The 12,119-nt window shown below is 50.1% G+C and overlaps 3 protein-coding genes across 3 annotated transcripts; 2 read left to right on the top strand and 1 right to left on the bottom strand.

The window, feature by feature from the left end:
- The first annotated feature begins 1,286 nt into the window (after positions 1-1,286).
- On the top strand, positions 1,287-3,450 carry LOC131207208 (EF-hand domain-containing protein 1-like). Its single transcript, XM_058199820.1, has 3 exons — positions 1,287-2,032; positions 2,107-2,291; positions 2,360-3,450. Exons 1-3 carry the CDS (start codon positions 1,287-1,289, stop codon positions 3,448-3,450), a joined length of 2,022 nt encoding a protein of 673 aa, XP_058055803.1.
- Positions 3,451-3,933: 483 nt separating this feature from the next.
- LOC131207207 (uncharacterized) lies at positions 3,934-5,675 on the top strand. The gene is made up of 4 exons (XM_058199819.1): positions 3,934-4,110; positions 4,166-5,209; positions 5,281-5,483; positions 5,545-5,675. Exons 1-4 carry the CDS (start codon positions 3,934-3,936, stop codon positions 5,609-5,611), a joined length of 1,491 nt encoding a protein of 496 aa, XP_058055802.1. The 3' UTR covers positions 5,612-5,675.
- Positions 5,676-6,018: 343 nt separating this feature from the next.
- LOC131207206 (uncharacterized) lies at positions 6,019-11,742 on the bottom strand. Its single transcript, XM_058199817.1, has 4 exons — positions 11,608-11,742; positions 10,141-11,369; positions 9,944-10,070; positions 6,019-9,868 (listed from the first exon to the last, which is right to left on the bottom strand). Exons 1-4 carry the CDS (start codon positions 11,740-11,742, stop codon positions 6,053-6,055), a joined length of 5,307 nt encoding a protein of 1,768 aa, XP_058055800.1. The 3' UTR covers positions 6,019-6,052.
- Positions 11,743-12,119: the final 377 nt, after the last annotated feature.

The following is a 12,119-nucleotide window of genomic DNA, read 5'->3' as shown; positions in this document are numbered from 1 at the left end:
AATATTAGAAGAATATAGAAGAATATAGAAGAAAGTTATGCAAAAAAGGACATGTATTCTTGATACTAGTGCAAAATCTAACGAGAATTCGTTTCAAATTTTGCCCATCGCTTTTTATTGTTGCGTTCGGGGAAGCGCCAGCAGAGCCGAACCGACGTAAATTGAACGTGAAAGAAGGCCGGCTCATTGTGAAAGATAAAACACAATGGATTAACAAAGGCGTTTTCGGTGTTTGGTCGGTAATTGAAAGGTGGTTTGTGCGAAATTGCTGTAAACCTTTTAACAAAGTGCGCTTCAAGTCCACCTTGAAGAAGAGATTGTTTTGTAGAAAGAAAGGTTTAGGATCAATGCGTTGTTCTGCTGCCCCTCGTCTCGTCCCTGATGGACGGTTAAACGATTATGTTCTACGGTTTTTTAGTTGATTTTAACTGTTCTTCTGTCTTTTCTTATAATTGCTTTTGAGGGAAGAACTTGTTTCAATTTGAGTACGTCAGTGAAAGCCAAATTACACATCGACTTCTAGTTCAACATCAATCCATTCTATTACAGGTAAAAACATGATGAAAATGATTACTCATTTGGGACACAACTAGCTTCCATGAGGTGACTTTGAATATTTTTAAGAACATGTTCCATGTTTAAAAAAGGTCCTCGACTCACTTAAAAGCAACGACCGGTGCCGTAAAGCTAACTTCGCTAATGAAGCATTTGTTGTCGGGACGTTCTACGATTTGTTATCGGTATTGGATGGTGCGCTGGGGTGATTTTATCGTTAACCAGCGCTTGCATCTGGCTTATGTGGTAATGGCGCAAGTGCGCAATTTAAAGTGGCATATTGGTCTTCTAAGGACTACTAGGATTCAAAAGCATTTCTACTTAAATGGTAAAATACTCCATTTCACATGCACAAAAAAGTAATTATTTAGGTTTTTTTGGTAAACGGCAGGAATAGAATCTAGTTCAAACAACCTAAGGTGAATGGTTCAAGTGTAGAAGATGTGCGACATGCGAGAGTCTTGGCGTCAGAATCACATTTTACGAGCGCAACAGGTGAAACTAGAAACGGTAGAAACGCTCATGCGCACTCTCTTTCGAAACACAGCTACCATTGACCGTAACGATGGTATCAACACCATAGAAACGATGCCGCTTGTTGGTTAGTTTCGAAACAAAATAAAATGCAACGTACCACACAGCACCAGACGCATAATTTTTAAGACAAACTTTGCGAAGCGGTTGAAAAGTATCGGTCCGCAAGATTCGAAACTGGTTCCTGGAAACAGAGCATGGAGGGATTGCCGAAGCTGCCAGGCAACGACTTCGCCAACCGGCTACGTCAGAAGCACCACGTACCACAGAGTTTCAAGTACATCAACGGTTACCCGATTCCGGTGCGCCCCGAATGTGGTCTAGGCGGTGAACGGCTGCACGAGGATTCGATTCAGTTCTGCTCCACCGGTAACGGCAATGATACCGTCCTGTACGATCCGATCCTTACGTACGGCCGAGTTCGCCACCTCCCCGTCAAACCCTACCAGCCTCACTTTGTGCTGTTCGACCAGAAAACGCTCAACTTTAGTGCGTTTTTCCGGCAGGCGGTACCGGAGTCGGCCACCGAAACGTACCGCATCCGGTACGTGAACATATTGTACTTTCTCGAGGATGACACCATGACGGTGCTGGAACCAACGATCGAAAATTGTGGCTACCCGCAGGGGCGGTTGGTGCGACGAGGCAGAAAGATCAAGGGTCCGGTCGAACGCGATGAATTCTATACGTGGAAGGATCTGAACATCGGCATCAACGTGGAGATGCATGGCTACGTGTTTCACATTACCGATTGCGATGCGTACACGAAGGAGTTTTTGCTTAGCAACGGCATTGAGTTGAACGAAATCGAACTGTTGCCACCGGATCCGGCCATGAACGAGCGCTCCATCAGCCAGCGCCAATCGTTCCGCCACCACAAGATGTACCCTGCGACGGACGATAAGCTACGGAAATACCTCGAGTATCAGGGCAAGGTGTTGCAGTAAGTGCTTCAACGAAAGGCAATCTGGTGATTACGATTATTTGTCGTAATAATTCCATGTTCCTTTTCCCCAGCTTCGATTGCGTGCTCGATGACCGCGACCGTGAAGGTGGCGAGCTAATGACGTACAAATTGTTTTACTATCTCGAGGACGATACCGTTTCGATCAAAGAGCTGAAGGAGAACCAGGAAGGCAGAGACTACTTTCCGATGTTGCTAAGGAAACAAAAACTTCCCAAAAACTGGAAAGAAAACCCTGGTAGACTGTGACTTATGATGTTGAAAACCACGTCCCGTATTAATGTGACTTTTGCTTTTGCTTTTCAGTGTCTCATCCATCGATATTCCTCGAAAAAACGGACCACGAAGTGTCGGAGTACTACTCCCCGAAGGACCTCACTGTGGGTAGCACCATTTTCGTGTACGGCCGCAAGTTTCTGCTTCTCGACTGCGACGGTTTTACGCGCAGTTACTACGAAAAGGCACTTAAAATCGTACAGCCAGACCGCGTAACGTTAGATGCGCCTGCGCCACGCACACCGCGCTTGGATGTTCCGCAGTACCTTGGACTGGGTACACCGGAGGATTCCCTCGCATCGCACCACAGCCTGGTGCCGAAAAGTCCGAAGAAAGATGTTGTGACATATCTGGTGAATGTGAACAAATTTCTGCGGTACGGCTGTGTGCTTGATACGGCCCATCCGGAGGACAAGGTGCGTCGGTTCGTTCTGAGCCTTTCACTGGCCGATGGCACCATCCAAATCATGGAATCGACCATTGATAATTCCGGCATCCGCGGAGGGCGTTTCCTTTCGCCGCGCAAAGTGTGGCTCCCGGGGTGCGATCCAAACGAACCGTCGTATTACACGGCCAAGGACATCTACATCGGAGCCACAATTGTTGTTTTTGCGCACCGATTTCGCATCGTTAGTGCCGATTTGTATGTATATCGGTACATGCAGGCCCATCCGGAAATGTTTGCCCCGATCGCGATCGACAGCGTGCGCAACTACCTTTTGGCCGCGGGGCACCTGTGCGACGACTTGCGAAAAGCAACGGACGAGGAGTACCGGAAACTGGTGGCCGAAACCGAAACGTCCGCTGAGCCGCCCGTTGATGAGGTACAACAAAGGCTTACCGGGTTCGAAGTATCCAAACCGAGAGCGACATCACCCGTACCAATCGCAATGCCAACTTCATCACCGGCTCCGAAAACACCTGAACCAGTGGAACACCCATGTCCGCATCCGATCATACCGGACGAGGAAATAAGGAAGGCATATCACACAAACGAACCGGAAGATTTGGCCCTCCAGGCGTACCGTGATTCTGCGGCTAATCCGACGCCAGCTTCACCAACGCATTGTGACGCCAAAGCCAAGAAATCTGTGCGTTTCCAGGACTCCGGTGACTATTGAGACTAGGCCACTTACCGTTTTGGCGTTCAATCTCGCGAAAAGGATATTTAACTACACTCACACACACACACGTATGCACACGACAAGGACTCATACAATTGCGCACCACAAACCACACTGCACGAAACGCACACAGCTGGTCATCAGCTGACTCTGACACAACGCCGATTGTAACGAAACCGGCCGGTGTGTTTACATTACCGCTGTCAACCGCCGTTTGTCATATTCATCGTCCAAATTAGGTAACAGTAACCAAAAGGTGCTCATTTCGTTATTCTGTGAACGAGGTAGGCGATAATTGTTTCTTCAAAAACACGATAAATAAATCTGCGTTACAAGTTGTTTCGGGACTTTTTGACGGAGGTCGTCAAGGAGAGCATCAGTGTTTAGGCACCGAAATCGTTACCATGGCAACGAATTACCCACCACGAATAAGGATGAATAGAAAACATGTTCCAATCAATGCCGACTCCTGGGATCGCGATGGACGAAAATTTTCGCAATTTTTCGTTTACCGCTAGCGGACCGGTCGGATTTAAATCGTCACGCTCCGAGGACATCGACGAGAAGCGAACGACTCGCGAGTGCGGCGTGGACCCACGACCAGTGCCCGCATGTTCCGATGCAACGACGGAACCGAAGGAAAGAAAGGAGATGGCCGTAAGTGTTGCTTCCTAGGTTCGATCGATATCGTTTTGACGCAAATCGTTTGCAGACACAAACCATCAGCGCACCGCGTACAGGAAAATTTTCAACCTACGACGACTCCAAGCTGGCCACCTTCATACGAAAGGTACAACCGATACTGAACGAAGAACTGTCCTACGGTATGACACCGCTGTTTGACTGTAACGACAACCCGTACGACCCATCGTTCGACCGATACCGTGTTCGGCGTCATCAGGAACTTACCGTAAAGCTACACGACCTAGCCACACAGGGTGATGGAAGACCATTCACAGCCGGTGCTGCCGCGTGGCTTTCCATCTTGACCCGTGACGCTCCGCTTCTAGTGATTGCTTGCAGTCCCAGCCACGATGCGTGGTGTGACCATTTCGCGTCCATCGTTACCGTTTTCAGTCCCACCCGCGACCGGTATGGGGGTTCGGTTCAGTGGACGGAACTTTGCAGCAATCCGGTGAAGGCTTGCATCGAATCGCTCGAGACGAACCCGTTCAATCGGGACATGTGCGCCGGTGGAACCGTAGCGGGCGATGTCTACATCTGGCAGTACGAGATGAATCGAAAAAATGAAAGGAATTCTTTTACCGAGCTGCACTCCGAGACCACCGACTGTGGGAAAGTGGTCGACATGGCGTGGGCACGATACAGCCCAATGTCCAAGGCCGATCATGCGCTGCTAACAGCACACGGTGACGGAACCGTTATCCAGTGGCGTGTTGGAAAAACCGTAGCGAAGGACAAAATTTTCAAACTGTCTTCGCCATCACCGACGTTGGCCAGTCTGGGAAAAGCGCTCATATTGACTCGTATACTGGCCACTTCGAACGCAGAGTTTGTTGTCGGCTGTGCGGATGGTTCGTTGTTGCTCTGTTCCACCACGCAGCTGCTGCCTCTTGGTGGGTCCAACGGTCATGGTGGTGGAAGAATGAATTACTTTTCACCTGCGACGGTGGAATTGAAAAGCCATTCGTTTGCCGTTACGAGCTTACAGAAGATCCTGAACCGCCGCCAAGAGTTGCTTATTAGTTGCGATCTTACGGGAGAGGTGTTTTTTCACGACATTACCGACGCCATCGTAAGTACACACGCGACGGTAGTGGTCTGAACCTTCAAGGTTCTAGTAGCTCGTATTTCTCCCCTACACAGAACTCCACTCCAACGCTGATCGTTAAGATGCCACTTCCGTTCAAGACACGCATTGTCTGCACCGGCGACACGGAGTATATCTTCTCCCCGACCGCAAACGGACTGCTGGAACTGTATCGTATTGGCAGTGGCCAGGTCGACACAATCGAGCCGTCCTTACCGCTGAAAGGAACACCAAATTTAATTGAAATGACAGCCAACGGGTAAGAGTTAAGAAAAAACGATCGTAGAACGAGCAACAGATTTCATACCGTACCTCCGCAGGAAATGGTTGATCAGCGGCACGTACAATGGCACCTTCATTATCTACTGCGTGGAAGTGGATTACTAAAAATAGGAATTACATCCGTATGATTGCTCATATCAACACCATACCTCAGTGGATCGACGATCGGAACCTTCGAAACAGCCCCGGTCAACTTTACAGACACCCGAACCTCAATGCTCTGATGCTCTTATGATCAGGAATATAAAAACCAGAATGTTCTTGATGTTAACTTGGAAATAGAACATACAATGAATTTATTTTTACTAAAGCAGTTACACATATTAAACATACTCAATTTCTACATTTTAACTCTGGTATAAATGCAATTATTTCCCTAGAGCTGGTTCCACAATAAACTAAACTGATTACAACAACTTTGAACTGATTTAAAAAATAGTCAAACATTGAACTACGACTCTATATGCTTTCGTCAACAACAAATAATTTCTTCTCTTTTTCTTCACTACGGTGGGCTTGGGCCGCAAAGCTGGGAGTTGCTGGGAGTCACTGTGTTTTCCGCTCAAGCCTCACGTCGGATATCGCTAGCTTTCCTTCCGAGCTGCCGGATGACGAGCTCCAGTGTACCGACGAGATGCGAGATTCGCTAGAAAACAGTGCACCGCCGGTAGTCACATTGCTTATCCCTTCTTGGCCAGCGCTGTCTCCGCCAGTAAGGGTCCCTCTCGGATGCCCACTAGTGCCACTGGTAATCGATTTGCTGGCTACCGGCGTCGACGTACGCTGCACGTTCCGGTCCGATGCTTGCGTGTGCGAAAGAAGCTCTCCCATCGGTGATGGTGTTCCGCCGCCGGAACTCGTTACGTTGCTAAGGTCTAGTAGCGAATGTAGCAGTGTGCTGTGCGAAATGGGACTGGACGAAAGTGACGGCTGCAGCGTTCGGATCAGCAGTTCGCGTTGGATGAATTTCGTCAGATTCAGTGGTTTACCACAATCGCCGTCGGTTTCCTGTAGCTGCAAACTTTGACGACGATCTTTTACAGCTTCAACCAACGACATCGAGGAACTGGTGCTTGAGTTATCGGTTCCTGGCGGGTGTTGCTGTTGCCGCTGTTGATGCCGGCGTAGCATGGATGAAAGCCACTGTAGCCCTGGAATACGCTGGAGATCAGGACCGAGGGAAGTAGAGAGCAGCTCCATAAGTTCTGCAGGATCTTCGCTACCCCCGGAGGCTGGTGGTGGATTCATCACAGGAACTTTCTGCATCGGAGGCTCCTGCTGTCCACTGGCTTGATCCGAAAACGGGGTCGATCGGTTGGAATCGTCGAGTGAATGATCGAACGGTTTTATGACGATGTTCAGTTTCCGCAATTCAGCCACCACATCTGGCAGCGTTCCGTCACTTCCGTTAGCCTCCGACGTGGAACCAGCGTGATCTTCTGTGATGTCAAAAGCCGGAGCTGGACCGGCAAAGCGTCGATACTGCAGCAGATTGGTGAGCGTCTGTTCGCCGGTTACGTTTAATCGCAGATCGACCGTGTCGTTGGTCGGTGCTTTCTCTGTCTCCGTTTGGCGGACGTACTCCTCAAACACTGGAAACCGATCGTAGCCGAGATCGGGAACCGAAAGGTCCTCCGCGGCAGCCTCTGTAAGCAGTTTATTGCGGGCTTCTATCAAAACCTGTTCCGCTCGGCCATCCGAAGGACGGTCTGGGCCGGACACCGAAAGCGATGATACGTTCGCTTTCGTCGTGGCCGCAGCCGGTGTTTCAACCTCGGGAATGGTAGACAGCTCGTGCATCGGAGCTTCCTCCAGGTGCGGACTGTAGCGAGTGATCGCAACGGGAGGCGCTGGTGCTGGTTGTGATCTACGTGTGACAGCATGTGACACTTTCCAGGCCAGGGCACACTCCCCTCCTGGAGGTTTTGGAATGTCTTTCAGGAATGGTTCGAATGGTGGTGGCTCTTTCACTTGGCTACCTTCCTCGGACGGACTTTCGCGGATATCGGACGCTGTTAAAGGACGCGACATTGCAATACCACTGTCCTTGCTGAGTCCGATCTGTTTCGAGGAGATTATGTTATCGATCTCCTCACTTACGGGATCATCAAGCAGAGCGGCTGAAGGCATCGGTGGTGATAGGATCGGTTGTGCAACAGGTACCGCTGGCGAGTGAACGGGAGCAGCAGCAGGAGCATCGGAAGAAACCATGTTCGACGGTCTTCCTATCACCGGCGGAAGATCCATGTATTTGGTAGATGATTCTTGCTGCTCGAACGAAGACAAACTATCCTCGATCAATCGCCGTTTCTCTTCCCGCACTTGCGAGATCATTTGCGACAATTCCGCTATCCGCTGACTGCCGCGTTCGGTTAGCTGCGAGTATCGCTCCAGTATCTCCTGCTCCTCATGATCGCTCAAATTGATCACTTCAACGTGGCCCTGAGGGGTGATGATCTTTGCTACTCTGGTTGGAGGATCGCGTTTGGGAGATTTGAGGATAGATTTCAGAGACGTCGCTTTCACTGTTGGTTCCTGGGCTCGTGTTTGAATCGGTGTGCCGAACGATCGAGGCCTCGGTGGCTGAATCGGTGCTACGATCGGTTGTTCGGCCACGGCAGATATAGGAGCCGGAATCAGAAGAGACATCGGCGTCTCGGTAGTAGCCTTTTCGGATACTTTCTTGTTGGTCTTTGGCTTACTTGCATCCGTTTTATCCCGACCCTCATCTTTCTTGTCATTACTTTTCCGCATTGCATGTTCCCTACGCCTCAGTGTGCTCATCCATACGTCCTCTACCCGGCTTACTTCCGGATCTATGGTATCGTTACGATCGCCCTCGATGGTGCTACGCTCGTTCCGTTCCGCACCACTACTACTATTGGCAGACTGATCGGAATGACGTCGAAGTGTGTCGTCAATCTCCTGCAGAAAGTTGTAGTTATCATCGATAAACTTTCGCAATCGAGCCGAACGCTCAAGATCGTTATTCGTTGGTTCAACCACGGTACCGCCGCTCCTGTTGGCGCTAACGTTCACAACCGAAGCGTTCGGGGTGGAAACGGTGCTTGAACTAACCCCGAGTTGATCGATCGATTGATGAGACATTCCCAGCAACCGTACAATGTAGCGCATCAGATGGGGATTCAAATTCGTGCCCGGTCGAGCTGCATGTCGCCCCGTCGTCGGGGGAACCGCTGCAATGTTTGTGTCCCTTTTTCTTAACTGATGTTTTGGTTTACCCGGTACGGGGCGAGATGAATGTCCGCGTTCTGGCTGAAGCTCTCCGAGAAGATTGTTGATTTTCAATTGTCCAATTTTGGGTGGTAACGTGCGGTAGATCGTCGACGATGTCGAAGTACTACCGAGCGAGAAATCACCTTCTGTAACCTGTTTGACGGTTGTTTTTGTCTCTTTCGTGTGCTCCGCGATCGTCGGTTTGGCAGGCGGAGGATCCGATGATTCCAATTCGATGCTCACCTTTTTCTGGGACTTGTTTAAAATTTTATTCTTCTTTTTGTGCTTCAACTTTTTGCTGGTTGGTTTTTCATTTACGGTGATGATGATTTTTACAGGAATCTCGGAGCCGGAAATAGCACTCACTTCACCACTGCTGCTGCCGCTATCGACAGTACTGGCAGTCGATGGTTGCTCAACTTCTACCTCGATCTTATCCTTCTGCCCCTTCGCAGCGACGTGTACCGTTGGTAGTTTAGCATGTGTGTTCCGTTTACTGGCCACCTCTTTTTCTTTATCATCACCAGGTCGTTTTTTGCGATCTAGTATGGCCATCTTCTCGCGTAACTCGCGTCCCAAAGCCTCCACTTCACGCTCGCGCTGCTGTAATAGTTGCTGCTGTGCGTTCAGTTCCTCTTGGCGACGTTTCAACTTTTCCAACTCCACTACTGCCGTCCTATGCCCACCGTTTTCCGCGGTACGTTCCGCATCTAGTGCCACCTTTGTGGTCGCTTTGTCGATCTCCACCGTCAGCAGCTTGCGTTGTTCGTTCAATTGCTCTAAAAGTGCTTTTAATTGCGTAATTTTGTCCAACCCAGAGGCATCTCCAATATCAACTCCTGGTGCCTTATCTACCGGCAAAGGTATCGCTGGCCGTTCGAAGGTTCCCAGCACAATTGAGGCGCAGCTGTCGCTGGAAACGTTAGCAATCCGACTACCCTCAGCTACGTTTATTGCAGCCGGATGCACAGTCGCCCTTGCGGAGTCATCATGCGGTTGACGAACCACCGGACATGTCACCAGTGAACGCTGTCGAAGTAAATTTTCAATCACTTCGCTTGCTTTACGTTGTCGCGCCGCTGCTTTCTGCTTGATCACCGCTTCAGTCGGATGACTTTTACTGGGCTGCAAACGGGAAAACAGTCAGTAAGGATCGAGCAAACTACCATCTACCGATCATGGCACTAATTGGTTACCTACCCCTGCTAGACTTTTTAACCTATTCTGCTCCCTCGTCAGGTGGTCGAGTTCGTGGGACAATTTTTCGTAATCCTTTCGAATTTGCTGCTTCTCAAGAGCCGGCTTGCCGCGATCCACGATAGGAATGCTGCAATATTAACGTTACGATTCACAGATCAATGCTTATCCGCCTATTCTTTCGAGGGCCTCAATCTTACCTTCTTGCGTTGGCTAATTCCTGCTGCAGTTTTTCGTACCGATTCGCTTCTTCCATAGCGCTACGTTCGTCCTCGCGGCGCTCTTCTCGCCGCACGAAGGCGATCGGTTGATCGTACTCCTTCCGGAAGCGTGTATTGTGATCGTAATACTGCACCTTCGTTTCCGCCCCGTACGACACCGACGAACCGGAAGTCGGGCCGCAACTGCTTGTCCGACGTGCTTCGGTCGGTAGTGCAGCTTTGCCACGTTTTACGATTGGCTTTTCGTGGTTTGAAGCTTTCGGCTGCGGTGCAACTTTCCGCGGTAGTTCATCGTCCGTTTCAGGGACCCTCGGAGCCGGATGCAATGCATCGTCGTTCGTCATGACTGAGCTCGTGGGAAAAGAGAGCGTATTGTATTCGCTAACGTCGTCAAACTGAACCACTTTCTGCATTCCACAACTACCATACGGTCTTTGGCCAGGTCCTTTCGACATCGTCGGTTGTCGATCGTCTTGTCGCTGTTGTCGACGTTGTTGAATTAGGTCGGAAATTTGCGTAAACGGCTTCAATCGTTGCGGGGGCACCGATTGACCATCGGCGCTGGGTGAGGTAAAATCTGTCGCACTATACCGCTTGCCAGCAGCCGGCACATTCTCCTTATCGGCCCTACCTGTGATATCGCAAAGTTCGTCATCTTCAGAGTCCGAAGAAATCGTCAAAGAAGCAACGGTACGTTCCTTGGCCAGGCTACTCTTTCCCTTCGTAAGACGAAACTGTTCGAACGGACTGAGCGTACTGGTGGGCCCGGTGGGCAATTCTTGGGCGTGCGATTTACTGGGCCCAGGAATGGGCTCTGGCTCTGGTATGATGGCCGTCTGAACTGCAATCGATTTCGATGGGACGTACTTCTTTTTCTTTTTCGCTTCATTCGCCGCTTCTTTGCGATCCCGTTCGCGGGCAACCGTTTCTTCAGCCTGCCGACCGCGCTGCAAGGCCACCGCTTGCTGCGCTGCGCGCTTTTCCTCAAACCAAACTGCACACTCTTCCGCGGCTTCGGCCGCTTTATGCGCTTCCCCGACCTCACTAACGCACCGCGCATATTCGGTCTGCAGGTGTCGGATTTGTTGCCTTTTCCACGCTTGTAGTTCATCGCGCTTCGTTTTCTCAATTTTGGCCAACTCTTTCTCCTTCGCTTGCTGGTAGCCCTGGCGTACTTTGGCGGCCAGTTCTTTTGATTGTTGCCGAACCTACGCACGCCAAACAAACGTGGGAAAAAGGTACAGAAGCGAAACAAAATAAGACTTCCACTGAAACACAACCCCAAAAATCATAAATGACCTCATTACGTCACACGTAAGAAAAAAACGCTGGTGGTCAAACATTAAAACGAGGTCATCCCTATGGTCGCAGTTGGTGACGGTCAGTCGTCGGAAGGACTTTGACATCATTGCCCTTCCCCACGCCAACCGCTTCACTAGAACGCACCTGCACCAACCGACGGATACGCAGCTTTTCGTTGGCCGCTTTTCGCACCGTCTCCAGATCGTCCAACGGGTTTCGGAGCGCGTCGGCGATCGGCGACGGTGGCCGAATTTCGTGTACGGTCACGCTAACGGACATCTTGAGAAGGTGCGTCGTTCACGGACGCCCTTACGACGCACCACTCGCGATCGTAGCTTCTGCAGCACACTTGAACGACGCAGCGATTGAAACTCTTTTGCACATGTTAATGCACGAAATACAACTGTCTTTACACTGTTTACCGGTCGTAGCGCATCTTTTCGTTTAATGTTTATGAATCTTTTGTTGCCATGTTCCTAACGCGCCCTGTCGCGTTCTCGCTTGTGTGCTTGGTTTGCTCCGTTCGCACGCTTGTCTGCTGCAACGGAACGCGAATTCAAGAATGACAGTTGTGAGTTTGTTGCTAGAGGGCGCTGCTGCTTGGGTGTACAAAAAAGGGTTGACATAAAAGTTTCTATGCTGCCGCAATGATAAAA

Source organism: Anopheles bellator, chromosome 2 (genome assembly GCF_943735745.2).
Source record: "Anopheles bellator chromosome 2, idAnoBellAS_SP24_06.2, whole genome shotgun sequence".
NCBI classification, from domain to species: domain Eukaryota; kingdom Metazoa; phylum Arthropoda; class Insecta; order Diptera; family Culicidae; genus Anopheles; species Anopheles bellator.
Note: the sequence above shows the minus strand (reverse complement) of the source record. Positions and strands in the feature narration are given on the sequence as shown.